We start from the raw sequence: 18,968 nt of genomic DNA, 5'->3' as shown, positions 1-18,968 counted from the left end.
TGAGCTTTTACGGTCAAAATAAAGTGCATGATTAATGCGTACATTTTTTGTGATTAATCACAGGAATTAACTTGTTTATTTTGACAGCCCTAAATGAACTTATACGGTATACACATGAAGGAATATTCATGCATGAAATAATGATTAAAGTACAATTATACACACCACAAAATGTGATTCAGTGGAAACCCGGTTTACGAATTGGTTCTTGAAACTGGTTTGCCAACCGGAAAGTTTATATCCTGAAGCAGTGTACCCCATAAGAATCAATGTAAACATGAATAATTGGTTCTCGCCTCGACAAAGGTCCCTATTTTAGTAAAAAAAAAAAACCTGCACTCTTTGAAGACTCTATAATGTGTATAAAACAAAAAAAAGGAAATCTTTTTACCTTGTGTCTGTGAATATTTGTGGCATTGTTGAACGCTCTGGGAGTTTCGAAGTAATAAACAAGCAGTGGCTTCACGTAGTCACCGCTAGCGTTAGCGCAAACTAGCAGTGTGAAGCGATCCTTCATCGGCTTGTGTCCCGGTAGTCTCTTCTCCTTCACTGTAATAAAGGTCCGCTGTGGCATCTTTTTCCGGTCTCATCACAATTAAAGACTTGCTGCAGAGCAAAGCCCCTTTCGCTGATAAAATCCTCAAACTGAAGGTGTCGCAAGCCGACGGCTAACTAGCTAATATGCTAGCTCAATGGTTGCACACAGAGGCATATTTGGCGCGATGTAAACGTTTGTGAATCGAGGTTACACTGTATTTCATTTACCGGTATATCAGTGCATTGAGTGTACATCGAGGAAGAATATGTCATTCTCATTTCAAAATAAAAACAAGTTATAGAGTATGTGAACTTTTTTTTTTTTACGTTCAGGCATGATACACTGAGAAATGTCTAAAAACACCCACTGCAATATTATAGGTTTAGAAAAACACATTAATGTGCACCAAATTGTCATTAAAATCTTCTTTTGGTCAGTCTCCACTTGAATTGAATTGAATGTAAGTATTTATTGCAAACCTGCACAGTACGACACTTTTTTTTTTTTTTTTACATTTTTGCAGAGACATTTGTGCAAGGCTTGAAAAGGGGTTGGATGAAGCAGATGCTTATAATATCCCAACCCCTCTAACTCATTCCACATTTAACATAAACAATATAATACAAGAACAATACCATACAAACAAAAACAAGAAAAATTCCTGTACACTAACAATACAATAGTACCACTGTTAGTATGAGACAAGACAAGACGAGACAAAACACACACACACAGGCCCAAACACTCTCTGACCATTCACCTCTCTTCCATCACTCTGTGCTGAGGGCATCACTCTCTTTCCTCCTCGTACTTCTTCAGTACTTCTTTTTTAAACAGTGTTTTAAATTGAATCATGTTAGAACACGTTTTTAACTCGTCCCCTCAGTTGTTCCACAGAGTGAGTCCACGCACTGAAATGCACATTGATTTTAAAGTTCTTCTCGACAAATTCAGTAAATTAAGTCCTTTTTGAGTAACCACTGCTACTTGGATCTATTTCTAATATGTGCCCCTCTAGTGTAACTAAGTACATGCTATTAAGAAATAGAGCCACCATAATATCGATAATGTGACCCAAAACTCACCATTATTATTGTTTATTATGTTATTGTTAAAGTTATTGATCCAACTTTATTAGATTGTGCAGGTGCACTTAATGTGTCCAGTGAGAGTAAACAGCCTTGAAATAAAAACTTTATATGTATTGACTGAATTCCAGGTTCTGGTGACTCAGGGAAAAGAGCCCCCGTGCTTCCTCCAGCTGTTCCAGGGCGGTTTGATCATCCACAAGGGCAGTCGAGAGGACTCTGTCAAAACCTCCGGTATATAAAAAACAATATGAATAACATCTTTTTCCAAAGTATCCTGCCTTTAACCTTTTCTGTGTCGCTTCTCCAGCAGTTTGGAGGTTGTTCTGCGTCCGCGGTGAGGCGGACGTGGAGGCCATGCTGGTGGAGGTGGACTGCCACAGCGCCAGCCTGCGCTCGCGGGCCGTTCTGGTCTTGCTTCACGCTCGGGATGGCCGTCTCTACGTGTGGCGAGGATGTAAAGTGCATGCCGGCGCCATGCAAGTGGCTAAGAGGGCTGTGGACCTTCTAAGCCAGAGGTAGGAGGTACGCAAGTGGAGATCAGAGGTGGCGAACTTCCTAACACGTGTCTCACTCTCGCTTCAAGGTGTCCGTCTGAGTTGGGTCTGAAAAGCAGCAGCCGGGTAAAGGCGGAGGAGATTGAGGAAGGAGCTGAGCCTGCAGAATTCCTGAAGGTTCTTAGCGTGCAGGACAGGAAGTCCTACGATTGCATGCTTCAAGGTGTTTCACCTAGAAACTGATGGCTTCTATTCGTCATCCATCATCACTGATGTTAAGGAATTGTGCTTTCAGACCCAGGGAAGTACAATTACACCCCGAGGCTGTTCCGCCTGGGTGCCAGTTCTGGTGTCTTCGAAGGGGAGGAGTATCTGTATCCTGCTAGGGTGACGGAGGGCGTCATGGCCATGCCTTTCCTGCAGGAGAACCTCTACTCCGCCCAGCAGCCCGGTACCTTTCACACCAGCACGTCGTAGCATGTGATCGTCCCCTCAGGTGTGCTCATAACGCCTGTTCCTGCTCCAGCACTGTTCCTGCTGGACAACCGCATGGAGGTGTACCTTTGGCAGGGCTGGCAGCCGGAAGAGGAGCAGTGCACGGGCTCGGCAAAGATGCGCTGGGACAACGAGAGGAAGTGTGCCATGGAGACGACGCTGCAGTACTGCAAAGGTGAAATAAACTAAGCATTACAGTATTTGCAGTGCGAGATACACCTGCTCCCTTTTTCTATGAAATATGGTAAAGGTTTTCTGCACTATGCAGTATGGCTGAATAAGGAGTTATTACAAAAGTACAATATTCCTCAAATTTTAACGTACCGTATTTTTCGGACTATAAGTCGCTCCGGAGTATAAATCACTCCGGCCGAAAATGCATAATAAAGAAGGAAAAAAACATATACAAGTCGCACTGGAGTATAAGTTGCATTTTGTGGGGAAATTTATTTGATAAAACTCAACACCAAGAATAGACATTTGAAAGGCAATTTAAAATAAATAAAGAATAGTGAACAACAGGCTGAATAAGTGTACGTTATATGAGGCATAAATAACCAACTGAGAACGTGCCTGGTATGTTATAACGTAACATATTTTGGTAAGAGTCATTCAAATAACTATAACATATAGAACATGCTATACGTTTACCAAACAATCTGTCACTCCTAATCGCTAAATTCCATGAAATCTTATACGTCTCGTCTCTTACGTGAATGAACTAAATAATATTATTTGATATTTTACGGTAATGTGTTAATAATTTCACACATAAGTCGCTCCTGAGTATAAGTCGCACCCCCGGCCAAACTATGAAAAAAATCTGCGACTTATAGTCCGAAAAATACAGTAATCAAAAATGTGTACTGTACTGTAAGGTGTTTCTTACGTGTACAAGTAAACCTGAGTTTGGTATCACTGATATTGGAATAAATTAAAACCCACACTATAGAGCTGATAGGCTCCAGCGCCCCCCGCAACCCCAAAGGGAATAAGCGGTAGAAAATGGATGGATGGACTATAGAGCTGCAGCTTTTGACCTTATTAGTAATCGAGTAATCTATCAATTAATTTGTTCGATTAATCAAATAAATCCCACTTATTGCATCATTTAGGGAAAATAGTTCATATGAACAAGGATTTTTGTGATTACCTTTTTTATTTCTTCTTATAAATGCACATAACATTGAAATTGCACTTATACCATGGTGGTACCAATGTACGTTATATTTGAAAGAGAAAAAAGTTAAACCTTGTTTCTAGTTGTTTTGCTTTTAAATATGAAGGGTGCTTTCTTGCCACGTGCTGCATCATTGCTCCGTTTGACAGTGCAAATATTTCACCAAGCTATATGTCTTTTACACTTTTAAATAGAGATGTCCGATAATAGCGGACTGCCGATATTATCGGCCGATAAATGCTTTAAAAATGTAATATCGGAAATTATCGGTATCGGTTTCAAAAAGTAAAATTTATGACTTTTTAAAGTGGTACACGGACGTAGGGAGAAGTACAGAGCAGTTGTGTCTCCCAGTCATACTTGCCAACCCTCCCGATTTTCCCAGGAGACTCACGAATTTCAGTGCCTCTCCCGAAAATCTCCCGGGACAACCATTCTCCCGAATTTCTCCCGATTTCCACCCAGACAGCAATATTGGGGGCGTGCCTTAAAGGCACTGTAATTGCGAGCCGGCCCATTCACATAATATCAACGGTTTTTCACACACACAAGTGAATGCAATTCATACTTGGTCAACAGCCATACAGGTCACACTTAGGTGGCCGTATAAACAACTTTAACACTGTTACAAATATGCGCCACACTGAACCCACACCAAACAAGAATGACAAACACATTTCGGGAGAACATTCGCACCGTCACACAACAGAACAAATACCCAGAACCCCTTGCAGCACTAACTCTTCCGGGACGCTACAATATATACCCCCCCTCAACACAACACAATTATGCACTTTGTGACTTCAACAATAAATATGGCAGTGCCATGTGGCATTTCTTTACATAACTTGAGTTGATTTGTTTTGGAAAACCTTGTTACATTGTTTAATGCATCCAGCGGGGCATCACAACAAAATTAGGCATAATAATGTGTTAATTCCACGACTGTATATATCGGTATCGGTTGATATCGGAATCGGTAATTAAGAGTTGGACAATATCGGAATATCGGATATCGACAAAAAAGCCATTATCGGACATCTCTACTTTTAAACAATCACAAAACTTTCAACAGCTTCTTGCGTCTTCTTTGGGCCCATTGCTTTCTTTCCCCTTCATCTTTGAGCCAACTCTCTCGGCACTCTACTGTCCCCCACCACAGTACCACACACACACACACACACACACACACACACACACACACACACACACACACACACACACACACACACACACACACAGACACACAGACACACACACACAGACACACACACAAACAGACAACATCCCCTGCAGTGCGATCTACATCACTGTAGGTGCACTGCTTTCATGTGTGCCCTTTGAAGCAGTCTTGCGGAAACAATGGATTTTATAAATCTTTATTAATTGAACTCATTTAACAATTCATCCAAGTGACAAAATACAAATCAAAGTTTTATTCTAACTAAATTAATCGATGAATCAAAAAAAAACAAAAGCCCAACTGTTATGAGGGATCATGACACATCCATTTTGGCAGTTTGTTATTTAATATGTTGTGATGTAATAACATCACTGTCAGCAGTTTTTTTCCCTTTTTAAAACTCAATTTCAGCAGCATAAGGATTCCTGTTGGTGCTGTGCTGCTATTGTATTCTTATTTTGCGCAGCGTACTGCAGTAGAAGCTCTCAAGGGACTTTACTAGCGGCCAAATCAAATCACTGTGATGCCTTTGTTCACACCCGTGTGCACTTTCCTTTGACAAATAATCAGACTTTGCCGTCACGAGGTTATACGCAAAGTCGTCCGTGTGTAACCCCGCGTCTGTCTCGCCGTGACCTCTGCGCCAGAAATAAGCCTACAGTAGTGATGTGTGTGTGCTTGATGTTGATGGATGACACACACTTGTCTTCAGCAATCTTGATAAGTGCGTGCAATTTATCATCGTTTTATAGCATTTTCTTTAATCCCCCTGCAATCAAAGTTATCCTTTTTGCATATTTACGTACGTGGATCATCCAAACAGGAAGTGCAGTCAAGGCCGGTCCTAAACAGCAAGTGAAAGTGAAACACTCTTCAAAAACCTTGATTGTTTTTAAACGTCGCCTCCTGCCGAACTAATTGCGCGTCAAACAAAAAAGCTCTTGTTTCTGAGCAGAATGTGCTCCGAGAGCTTGGATGAGTGACCTTCGTTGCTGCATGCACGTTTTATTCATTGCTTCACTTTTATAAACATCAATAGAAGGATTTTTTTTTTTAAATCATAATAATTGGCTTTCCTTTTCTTGGAAACCAAACATGCATTTTTAAAAAATCCATTAAAGGTTTATTGTACGCTTGGCAAAAGCCTTACAAAAAGTAAAAGTGGATGTTTACTGCTTTTTGTTTTTGTTTATAAATACTGCTTTTTGTTTTTGTTTATACATGCTAAGTTAACGGTCAGCTGCACATGCTGTAGTAATGTAACGTTTATGATTCTCATTTTTTGGGGGGTTTGTTTTTTAAATGTTAGTTTGTGAAAATGGTATACATGCCTATTCCCCCCACCCCATTTTTTTTAAATATAATGTTCTTATAAACTGTAGTAAATTTACACTGGAATGTACTATGTTGTTGTTTGGGGGGTTGTGCTTGAAGGTATTTATTAAAGTTTATTTTTTAAGTCTAGTTTCAAATGTACCATCTTTTTTATTTATTTTTACTTTTGTTTATTTCTTTAATAATTTGTATTATATTAGTTTTTTTGTTATATTCTTTAACATGTTTGCTATTTAATAGGCTAATTCAATCAATCAATCAATCAATGTTTATTTACTGTATATAGCCCTAAATCACAAGTGTCTCAAAGGGCTGCACAAGCCACAACGACATCTTTTATATTTCCAAAATCCAACAGAAAGCTCTGATATAATTAACTTTATTTATGTCACCTTATATTATTTATATATTTGTATTTATTTATCTGTTAGTATTTTGATGTTGTATATTCCTTATACAAGTATCTGTCATTTTTCAATAGAGCTTTTACATTGCATGAATTATACTTTGTTCATTTTGTGTTTTTCTTTTTTAAATCCTTATCGTTTTTGACATGCCATTATTTTTAGTAGAGTTCGTACACAACATTTAATCTATTTATTCATTTTATTTGCTGGTGTTCAGTTTTTGATGAGATGTCATATTAATTAAACTAATCCATGTAAAAATAATAATAATAAATCAATAGTACTTGATTCATAAAGGTCCTCCCGTTCATTCTGTTTCGAATTCTTAAAAGCAAATCATAAAAAAAAATGTGGGCCATTTTTTCTATTTACCGTATTTTTCGGACTATAAGTCGCAGTTTTTTTCATAGTTTGGCCGGGCTCCAGTGCGACTTATATATGTTTTTTTCCTACTTTATTATGCATTTTCGGCAGGTGCGACTTATACTCCGAAAAATACGGTATATTTCTGAAACAAAAGTTGAACAACTATTTAATTACACTTTTTTTAAAACGACAATAGGACTCCTGTTGAACAAAGGTGTTACTGTTATGCTAAAAACATGCTAAACGCGAAGGAAAAGCTAAAATACTGCTTCCGGTTCAATTTGTCATCACACAGATAAAAAGTTAAAGTTAAAGTTAAAGTACCAATGATTGTCACACACACACTAGGTGTGGCGAAATTATTCTCTGCATTTGACCCATTACCCTTGATCACCCCCTGGGAGGTGAGGGGAGCAGTGGGCAGCAGCGGTAGCCGCGCCCAGGAATAATTTTTGGTGATTTAACCCCCAATTCCAACCCTTGATGCTGAGTGTCAAGCAGGGAGGTAATGGGTCCCATTTTTATAGTCTTTGGTATGACTCGGCCGGGGTTTCAACTCACAACCTACCGATCTCAGGGCGGACACTCTAACCACTAGGCCACTGAGTCGGTTAACCACGCATTTTTGCATGTTTGGATGAACGTATATTCGATTTTTGTGTTTATCTGGAAAAATAAAAATCCATAAAAGGAAACCAGCACAAAATCCAATTTTTATCAGAATCAGAAGAGTTTTTATTGCCATTGTTTGAGAAAGGGTTCACAAACTAGGAATTTTACTTGGCGTAATCGTGCAACATATAATATTCTAATGAAAATCAACCCTTTTTTGTTTGTTTTCAAATCTGCCGTATAGTGCGTCTGCCTCACAATACGAAGGTCCTGGGTTCGATCCTGCGCTCGGGATCTTTCTGTATGGAGTTTGCATGTTCTCCCCGTGCGATGGTTCCCTCCGGGTACTCCGGCTTCCTCCCACCTCCAAAAACATGCACCTGGGGATAGGTTGATTGGCAACACTAAATTGGCCCTAGTGTGTGAATGTGAGTGTGAATGTTGTTTATCTGTGTTGGCCCTGTGATGAGGTGGCGACTTGTCCAGGGTGTACCCAGCCTTCCGCCCGAATGCAGCTGAGATAGGCTCCAGCAGAATTGGAAATGGAATGAACGGAAGGTACACGGACGCTACGTGTTTTATTTAGTTTTGTTTACTTATTTTTCTACTGTATTTATCCACTTTTAGCTAGTTAATTTGTAATTATTGTTACTTTGTTTTTTTGTATTTTAAAAATCAGATTTTCTAAAATCAAGTATTTGTTTTGTGCATTGATTTTTAATTTTTTTTTTACATGTATTCTATCACTTATTGAATAATGGCATGTGGGCATTAATTCACCTATCCACAGTAGGCCCCGCCCCCTCTCACAAAGACACAGACACACACAACACACTTCAGTGCACACATCCCCTCCGTCCTGGCGCTGTTCCCCATGGATGCCTCTTAGATCTTTTCCATGCTGAGCTGCACACACACTTTTGATATTCATTAGATTAGACACACTGTATCAACACCGCACATAAATACATGGCACATATACATAGCATGCCATCTTTCATCCAAAACAAAACTCTTCTTCTACCGTTCAAAAATGCATGCACCTTACAGATGCGTGTTCAAAGAGGGGTTTTTTTGCAATCCGTCGGCTGATGCAAGAAGAAAGTTTGAAGTGATATTTTGCTCTCTGTCAATCACCATCAGCCCAAAATCAAGAGTAATAAACATGCTGGCTTGTATAGGATGTCATGTGGTGTCATCGCTTCCTTTTACATCCAGTCTCAAGTACTCACCCAGATCTTATAAGGTTCCAAAATATCTCGTTAAAAGGGTACACCAAAAAAAATCACTTAATTGAATATTTAAACACAGTGTTACTGTTCAAACAACAGTTGCCCAAAAATAATAAGTACACTGTGCTTGTTTTAATGAATATTTAGGCCTACTATGCTACTGTAGTTTAATGTTGGTCACTATGGGGGTATTGGAGAGCTGAGTGGTACTTGGTGAAAAAAGTTTAAGAACCACTGATCTACATTTAAAACACTTCCTTGTGGTCTACATCAGTGTTTTTCAACCACTGTGCCGCGCGTGAGATGCAGTCTGGTGTGCCGTGGGAGAGTATCTAATTTCACCTATTAGGGTTAAAAATATTTTTTGCAAACCAGTAATTATAGTCTGCAAATGATGTGTTGTTGTTGAGTGTCGGTGCTGTCTAGAGCTCGGCAGAGTAACCGTGTAATACTCTTCCATATCAGTAGGTGGCAGCCAGTAGCTAATTGCTTTGTAGATGTCGGAAGCAGTGTGCAGGTAAAAAGGTATTTAATGCTTAAACCAAAAATAAACAAAAGGTGAGTGCCCCTAAGAAAAGGCATTGAAGCTTAGGGAAGGCTATGCAGAACGAAACTAAAACGGAACTGGCTACAAAGTAAACAAAAACAGAATGCTGGACGACAGCAAAGACTTACTGTGAAGCAAAGACGGCGTCCACAATGTACATGACAATCAACAATGTCCCCACAAAGAAGGATAAAAACAACTGAAATATTCTTGACTGCTAAAACAAAGTAGATACAGGAAATATCGCTCAAAGGAAGACATGAAACTGCTACTGGAAAATACCAAAAAAAGAGAAAAAGCCACCAAAATAGGAGCGCAAGACAAGAACTAAAACACTACACACAGGAAAACAGCAATAAACTCCAAATAGGTCAAGGCGTGATGTGACAGGTGGTGACAGTACAACTACTTTGAGACAAGAGCTATAGTGATGCATGCTTGGTTATGGTTTGAATTCATATACAACACTTGCGACAACGACTTTTTACTGTCAACTGAGTTTCGTTTTTGAATGATTTCTGCTGGTTGTGTGTCTCCGCATTTTTTAACGCAAAAAATGTGCCTTGGCTCAAAAAAGGTTGAAAAACACATAACACATAACGGTGTGGATTTGGTCCGTATTTTGTTTATACTGTGTTAGAATAATTATGTGTAAGTTATCACACAACTTTAGTATGCTTAAAGTCCGTGGCTATAGTGATTAGCTATTGTGCTCAAGCTGTACTTTTTCTATCTGTGCAAGTACGACAGCAAAGACGACATATGGACACCCTTATGTTTGAACTTGGTGTTTGTTATTGACAATCTGTGACGAGCACAAAAGTCCAATAACAAAACACCACTCGGGTTCAGATCCGGGCGGCCATTCTTCCCAATCACGCCTCTCCAGGTTTCACTGTTGTTGCCAAGATAAGCGTTGAAGGCCCCCAGTAGAACGAGGGAATCACCCGGTGGAGCACTTTCCAGTACTCCCTCGAGTGAATCCAAAAAGGGTGGGTACTCTGAGCTGCGGTTTGGCGCGTAAGGCCAAACAACAGTCAGGACCTGTCCCCCCACCCGAAGGCGGAGGAAAGCTACCCACTGGTCCACTGGGTTGAACTCCAACGTGCAGGCTTTGAGCCGGGGGGCAACAAGAATTGCCACCCGAGCCCGTCGCCTCTCAACGCAAGCATTATAACTCCAAAACAACAAATGCTAATAATGCTTGGAAAAATGTATCTTTGTTAGTTTTACTAGAATAATAATCTTTTGTAAGGTTTGCAGACACAAGTTGTTGTTTTTTTACTCAATATGACAGTATAACTGTCATACTAAATATGAAAGTTGTATAAACATATCTCCAAAACCAAACATGCAATCCATCTAAAGATGCCTGTAATATTGAATCTATGAAAAATAGTTTTTTTTACTCAATATGACAGTATAACTGTCATACTAAATCCATCCATTTTCTTCCGCTTATCCGAGGTCGGGTTGCGGGGGCAGCAGCCTAAGCAGAGAAGCCCAGACTTCCCTCTCCCCAGCCACTTTGTCCAGCTCTTCTCGGGGGATCCCGAGGCGTTCCCAGGCCAGCCTGAGACATAGTCTTCCCAATGTGTCCTGGGTCTTCCCCGTGGCCTCCTGCCGATCGGACTTGCCCTAACGAAAAAAGCAATAAAAATGTATTCAAACATGTGAAATGTCTAAAAATGCCTGTAATATTGAATCTATGTGAGTTTTACTAGAATCAGTTGTTTTTGTAAGGTTTGCAAATACAAAAATTTGGTTTTACACATAACCGTATAACTGCCACATTCAATATGACAGTTATTTAAACATATTTCCTAAACCACACATGAAAAATGTCTAATAATGCCTGGAAAAAAATATTTTTGTGAGTTTTACTGGAAAAACATAGTTTGTAATGTTTGTAAAGACACAAGTTAGTTTTACTCAAGATGACAGTATAACTGTCATAATACATATGAAAGTTATATAAACATAATTCCAAAACCAAACATGCATTATGTCTAAAAATACCTGTAAAATTGTATCCATGTGAGTTTTACTATAATCATTTTTTGCGATGAGGTGGCGACTTGTCCGGGGTGTACCCCGCCTTCCGCCCGATTGTAGCTGAGATAGGCTCCAGCGCCCCCTGCCACCCCAAAAGGGAATAAGCGGTAGAAAATGGATGGATGGGCATTTTTTGTTGTCGTTACTAAATCCATCCATTTTCTTCCGCTTAACCGAGGTCGGGTTGCGGGGGCAGCAGCCTAAACAGAGAAGCCCAGACTTCCCTCTCCCCAGCCACTTCTTCCAGCTCTTCTCGGGGGATCCTGAGGTGTTCCCAGGCCAGCCGGGAGACATAATCTTCCCAATGTGTCCTGGGTCTTCCCCGTGGCCTCCTGCCGGTCGGACTTGCCCTAAACACCTCCCTCGGGAGGCGTTCGGGTGGCATCCTGAGCAGATGCCCGAACCACCTCATCTGGCTCCTCTCAATGTGGAGGAGCAGCGCTTTACTCTGAGTTCCTCCAGGATGACAGAGCTTCTTATCCTATCTCTAAGGGAGAGACCCGCCACCCGAAGGAGGAAACTCTTGTCTTTGATCTTGTCTTTTCGGTCATAACCGTGACCATGGGTGCAGGATGGGAATGTAGATCGACCGGTAAATTTAGAGCTTTTAATTCTGACTCAGCTCCTTCTTCACCACAATGGATCGATATAGCGTCCTCATTACTGAAGACGCTGCACCGATCCGCCTGTGGATCTCATGATCCACTCTTCCCTCACTCGTGAACAAGACTCCTAGGTACTTGAACTCCTCCACTTGGGGCCATCTAGTATGTGCCATCGCCTCCTCAACCTGGAAATGGCACCCCACCCTTTACCGGGCGAGAACCATGGACTCGGACTTGGAGGTGCTGATTCTCATCCCAGTCGCTTCATACTCGGCCATCCAATGAGAGCTGGAGATCCTGGCCAGTTGAAGCCATCAGGACCACATCAACTGCAAAAAGCAGAGACCTAATCCTGCAACCACCAAACCGGATCCCCTCAACGCCATGACTGCAATTCTGTCCATAAAAGTTAACAACAGAATCGGTGACAAAGGGCAGCCTTGGCGGACCAAGGCTGCCCTACACTGATCATACAGGGAGCGACCCGCCACAATCAGACAGTCCGATACCCCATACTCTTGTCTTTGAGCCGGGGGGACAACAAGAATTGCCACCCCAGCCTCTCATTGCTTGCAACACCATAGTGGAAGAGAGTCCAGCCCCTCTCGAGAGAACAGGTTCCTGTGCGTCGAAGTGAGTCCAACTATATCTAGCCGGAACTTCTCCACCTCGCACACCAGCTCAGGCTCCTTCCCTCCCAGCAAGGTGACATTTCACGTCAGAAGAGCTAGCTTATGTAGCCGATGATCGGACCGCCAAGTGCCCTGCCTTCGGCTGCCGCTCAGCTCACACTGCACCCGACCTCTATAACCCAGCCCATGAGTGGTGAGCCCATTGGAGGAGGGAACCACGTTGCTTCATTGAGCTGAGCCAGCCAACAGGCGCTCGCCATCGTGCCCCACCTCTGGGCCTGGCTCCACAGGGGAGCCACGGTGACCCGCGTCCGGGCGAGGAAAAATCTAGGACCTCGATTTGTACTTTTCATAAAGGTCTTTGAGCTGCTCTTTGTCTGATCCCTCACCTAGGACCTATTTGTCTTGGGAGAGCCTACGAGGGGGCATAGAAGCCCACAGACAGCATAGCTCCTAGGATCAGTGGGCTCCGCAAACTCCTCTACCACGATAAGGTGGCGGCTCAGAAAGGAGGTTTTATAAACATAACTCCAAAACCAAGATTAGGTTGTTTTTTTTCACCATGACAATGTACCCTCATCCATCCATCCATTTTCTACCGCTTATTCCCTTTGGGGAGCGGGGGGGCGCTGGAGCCTATCTCAGCTACAATCAGGCGGAAGGCGGGGTACACCCTGGACAAGTCGCCACCTCATCGCAGGGCCAACACAGATAGACAGACAACATTCACACTCACATTCACACACTAGGGCCAATTTGGTGTTGCCAATCAACCTATCCCCAGGTGCATGTCTTTGGAGGTGGAGTACCCGGAGGGAACCCACGCAGTCACGGGGAGAACATGCAAACTCCACACAGAAAGATCCCGAGCCTGGGATTGAACCAAGGACTACTCAGGTCCTTCGTATTGTGAGGCAGACGCACTAACCCCTCTTCCACCGTGCTGCCCAATGTACGCTCAATATGACAGTAAATTAAACATAACTCCTAAACTACACTTAAAAATGAGCTACTATTGCCTGAAATAATGCATTCTTGTGAGTTTTACTCGAACCATATGCTTTTTTTAAGGCTTGCAAACACAAAAAGTAGTTTTTACTCAATATGACAGTAATGTCCTTAAAATTCTGAGATAATGCGAAAAAAGCACAAAAAAAAAGTATTCCAACATAATTCCTAAACCAACATTGCAAAATGTCTAAAAATGCCTGTAATATTAAATCCATGTGAGTTTTACTAGAATCAGTTGTTTTAGTAAAGTTTGCAAAAACAAAAATTAGGTTTTACTCTTTATGAAAGTAAACGTCACACTCAATATGACAGTTTTTTAATCCTAACTCCTAAACTACTCATTTAAAATGGCTAATGTTTGAAATAATGGATCCTTGGGAGTTTTCCTTGAAACATATGCTTTCTTAAGGCTTGCAAACACAAAAAGTATTTTTTTTACTCAATATGACAGTAATGTTCTTAAAATTCTGAAATAATGCGAAAAAAGCAATAAAAATGTATTCCAACATAATTCCTAAACCAACAATGAAAAATGTCTAAAAATGCCAGTAAGATTATATCCTTGTGAGTTTCACTAGAATCAGTTGTTTTAATAAGGTTTGCAAAAGCAAAAATTAGGTTTTACTCTTTATGAAAGTAAACTGTCACACTCAATATGACAATTTTTTAATCATAACTCCTAAACCACTCATGCAAAATGGCTAATAATGTTTGAAATAATGGATCCTTGGGAGTTTTCCTCGAAACATATGCTTTCTTAAGGCTTGCAAACACAAAAAGTATTGTTTTACTCAAAATGACAGTAATGTTCTTAAAATCCTGAGATAATGCGAAAATAGCAATAAAAATGTATTCAATCATAATTTCTAAACTAAACATGCAAAATGTGTAAAAAATGCCTGTATTATTGAATCCATGTGAGTTTTACTAGAATCAGTTGTTTTAGTAAAGTTTGCAAAAACAAAAATTAGGGTTTTCTCTTTATGAAAGTAAACTGTCACACTGAATATGACAGTTTTTTAATCATAACTCCTAAACTACTCATGCAAAATGGCTAATAATGTTTGAAATAATGGATCCTTGGGAGTTTTCCTCGAAACATATGCTTTCTTAAGGCTTGCAAACACAAAAAGTATTTTTTTTACTCAATATGACAGTAATGTTCTTAAAATCCTGAGATAATGCGAAAAAAGCCATAAAAATGTATTCAATCATAATTTCTAAACTAAACATGCAAAATGTGTAAAAATGCCTGTATTATTGAATCCATGTGACTTTTACTAGAATCAGTTGTTTTAGTGAAGTTTGCAAAAACAAAAATGAGGTTTTACTCTTTATGAAAGTAAACTGTCACACTCAATATGACATTTATTTAATCATAACTCCTAAACTACACATGCAAAATGTCTAATGATGCCTCAAATAATGCATTCTACGGAGTTTTACTCGAAACATATGCTTTTTCAAATCTTGCAAACAAAAAGTAGCTTTTTTCTCAATATGACGGTAATATTCCTAAAATACTGAGATAATGCGAAAAAAGCAATGAAAATATATTCAATCATATTTCCTAAATCAAACATGCAAAATGTGTAAAAATGCCTGTAATATTGAATCCATGTGAGTTTTACTAGATTAAGTTGTGTTTGAAATTTTTGCAAATACAAAAATTAGGTTTTTTTCACCATGACGATGTACACTCAATATGACAGTAAATTAAACATAACTCCTAAACTACACTTAAAAATGAGCTAATGTTGCCTGAAATAATGCATTCTTGTGAGTTTTACTCGAAACATATGCTTTTTTAAGGCTTGCAAACACAAATAGTAGTTTTTTATTCAATATGACAGTAATGTTCTTAAAATTCTGAGATAATGCGAAAAAAGATATAAAAATGTATTCCAACATAAATCCTAAACCAACAATGCAAAATGTCTAAAAATGCCTGTAATATTAAATCCATGTGAGTTTTACTAGAATCAGTTGTTTTAGTGAAGTTTGCAAAAACAAAAATTAGGTTTTACTCTTTATGAAAGTAAACTGTCACACTCAATATGACAGTTTTTTAATCATAACTCCTAAACTACTCATGCAAAATGGCTAATAATGTTTGAAATAATGGATTCTTGGGAGTTTTCCTCGAAACATTGCTTTCTTAAGGCTTGCAAACACAAAAAGTATTTTTTTTACTCAATATGACAGTAATGTTCTTAAATTCCTGAGATAATGCGAAAAAAGCCATGAAAATGTATTCAATCATATTTCCTAAATCAAACATGCAAAATGTGTGAAAATGCCTGTAATATTGAATCCATGTGAGTTTTACTAGAATCGGTTGTGTTTGAAATTTTTGCAAATAAAAAAATTAGTTTTTTTTTCACCATGACAATGTTCACTCAATATGACAGTAAATAAACACAACTCCTAAACTACACATAAAATGAGCTAATATTGCCTGAAATAATGCATTATTGTGAGTTTTACTCGAAACATATGCTTTTTTAAGGCTTGCAAACACAAAAAGTAGTTTTTTACTCAATATGACAGTAATGTTCCTAAAATCCTGAGATAATGCGAAAAAAGCAATAAAAATGTATTCCAACATACTTTCTAAACCAAACAGGCAAAATGTCTAAAAATAACTGTAATATTGAATGCATGTGAGTTTTACTAGAATCAGTTGTTTTTGTAAGGTTTGCAAATACCACAATTAGGTTTCACTCTATATGAGAGTATACTGTTACATTTAATATGACAGTTATTTAAACATAACTCCTAAACAACAAATGCAAAATGACTAATAATGCCTGGAGATGTATCTTTGAGTTTTACTAAAATGTTCTTTTGTAAGGTTTGCAAAGACACAAGTTAGTTTTTTTTACTCAATATGATAGTATCACTGTCATACTACATAAGAAAGTTGTATAAACATAATTTCAAAACTACACATGCAATCCGTCTAAAAATGCCTGTAATATTGAATCTATGTGAGTTTTACCAGAATCAGGTATTTTGGTAAGGTTTACAATTACAAAAATTAGGTTTTACTCATAATGACAGTATAACTGCCACATTCAATATGGCAGTTATTTAAACATAACCTCTAAACCACATGCAAAATGGCTTATAATGCCTGGAGATGTATCTTTGTGAGTTTTACTAGAAAACATATCATTTGTAAGGTTTTTTAAAGACACAAGTTAGTTTTTTTAGCTCAATATAATAGTATAACTGTCATACTAAATGTATCCATTTTCTTCCGCTTATCCGAGGTCGGGTTGCGGGGGCAGCAGCCTAAGCAGAGAAGCCCAGACTTCCCTCTCCCCAGCCACTTCGTCCAGCTCTTCTCGGGGGATCCCGAAGCGTTCCCAGGCCAGCCGGCTGACATAGTCTTCCCAATGTGTCCTGGGGCTTCCCCGTGGCCTCCTGCCGGTCGGACTTGCCCTAACGAAAAAAACAATTAAAATGTATTCAAACACAACTCCTAAACCAAACATGTGAAATGTCTAAAATGCCTGCAATATTGAATCTATGTGAGTTTTACTAGAATCAGTTGTTTTTGTAAGGTTTGCAAATACAAAAATTAGGTTTAACACTTAATGACAGTATAACTGCCACACTCAATTTGACAGTTATTAAAACATAAGTCCTAAACTACACATGAACATTTTCTAATAATGCATGAAGAAATGTATCTTTTGTGAGTTTTACTAGTAACATTTTCTTTTGTAAGCATTGCAAAGACACAAGTTAGTTTGTTTTACTCACTATGACTTTACTGTCACACTCAATATGACAGTTATTTAAACATAAATTCTAAACCGCACATGCAAAATGGCTAATAATGCCTGTAGAAATGTATCTTTGAGTTTTACTGGGAAAAATATTTTGTAAGGTTTGTAAAGACACAAGTTATGTTTTTTTTTACTCAATATGACAGTATTACTGTAATACTAAATATGAAAGTTATATAAACACAACTCCAAAACCAAACGTGCATTATGTCTAAAAATGCCTGTGATATTGTATCTGTGAGTTTTACTAGAATCAATTGTTTTTGTAAGGTTTGCAAATACAAAATTTAGGTTTTACTCACTATGACAGTTATTTAAACATAAATCCTAAACAACAAATGCAAATAGCTAATAATGCTTGGAGAACTGTATCTTTGTTATAGAGAGCCTGCTGACCAACAGCATCTCTGTCTGGACTGGAGCCTGCAGTGCCTCAGACTGGAAGTCTCTCCAGAGAGTGGTGAGGACGGCGGAAAAGATCTTCAGGAATCCTCTTCCTCCTATCCAGGAGATCGCAAAAAGCGCTGCCTGACCAGGGCTCAGAAAATTTGCAAAGACTCCTCCCACCCCCACCAAGGACTGTTTTCACTGCTGGACTCTAGAAAGAGGTTCCGCAGCCTCCGAAGCAGAACCTCCAGCTTCTTCCCTCAGGCCGTAAGACTCTTGAACGCATTATAATTAAATTATCCCCTCAACTCCCCTCAAAATGGATTAACTCGCTGGAATAAAAAAAAAATAACAATATAACATACACCCATAAACGTGGGCGCATGTGGAAAAAGTGCAATATATTTATCTGCACAGTATCCTTTTTATTTATTTATATATATTTAAGTATATTTATTTATTTTATATGTATATTTATATATTATTTATATTTATTTATTTATATATGCACCTTATTGCTTTTTTATCCTGCCCTACCATGACCTTATGTCACGAAATTGTGTTATCTATCCTGTAAAGTTCAAATTTGAATGACAATAAAAAGAAAGTCTAAGTCTTTACCAGAATAATGATCTTTTGTAAGGTTTGCAAAGACGCAAGTTAGTTGTTTTTTTTACTCAATATGACAGTATAACTGTCATACTAAATATGAAAGTTGTAAAAACATAACTCCAAAACCAAACAAGCAATCCGTTTAAAAATGCATGTAATATTCAATCTATGTGAGTTTTACCAGAATCAGGTATTTTGGTAAGGTTTACAATTACAAAAATTAGGTTTTACTCATGACAGTATACCTGCCACATTCAATTTGATATGTATTTAAACATAACTCCTAAACCACACATGCACAATGGCTAATAATACCTGGGGAAATGTCTCTTTGTGAGTTTTACTAGAAAAAATATATTGTGTAAGGTTTGTAAAACACAAGTTAGTTT

The 18,968-nt window shown here is 38.9% G+C and overlaps 1 protein-coding gene across 4 annotated transcripts in view; it reads left to right on the top strand.

Annotated features, from left to right (window-relative positions):
* LOC133610463 (supervillin-like) overlaps positions 1-18,683 on the top strand; it is an 81,325-nt gene extending 62,642 nt beyond the window's left edge. The window contains exons 17-22 of one of the 4 annotated variants that reach the window (XM_061966746.2): positions 1,758-1,860; positions 1,940-2,144; positions 2,213-2,346; positions 2,419-2,574; positions 2,650-2,793; positions 17,964-18,683. In XM_061966746.2, the coding sequence (XP_061822730.1) occupies positions 1,758-1,860; positions 1,940-2,144; positions 2,213-2,346; positions 2,419-2,574; positions 2,650-2,793; positions 17,964-18,112 (891 nt within the window). In that variant the 3' untranslated portion in view covers positions 18,113-18,683. Of the gene's footprint in view, positions 1-1,757; positions 1,861-1,936; positions 2,145-2,212; positions 2,347-2,418; positions 2,575-2,649; positions 2,794-10,947; positions 11,082-17,058; positions 17,941-17,963 lie in introns of those variants that run through there. The other 3 variants (XM_061966745.2, XM_061966747.2, XM_061966748.2) reach the window with 3 other exon arrangements.
* The last annotated feature ends 285 nt before the right edge of the window (positions 18,684-18,968 follow it).

This window comes from Nerophis lumbriciformis, linkage group LG11 (assembly GCF_033978685.3).
Source record: "Nerophis lumbriciformis linkage group LG11, RoL_Nlum_v2.1, whole genome shotgun sequence".
NCBI classification, from domain to species: domain Eukaryota; kingdom Metazoa; phylum Chordata; class Actinopteri; order Syngnathiformes; family Syngnathidae; genus Nerophis; species Nerophis lumbriciformis.
This window is presented reverse-complemented; position numbering and strand designations above follow the sequence as displayed.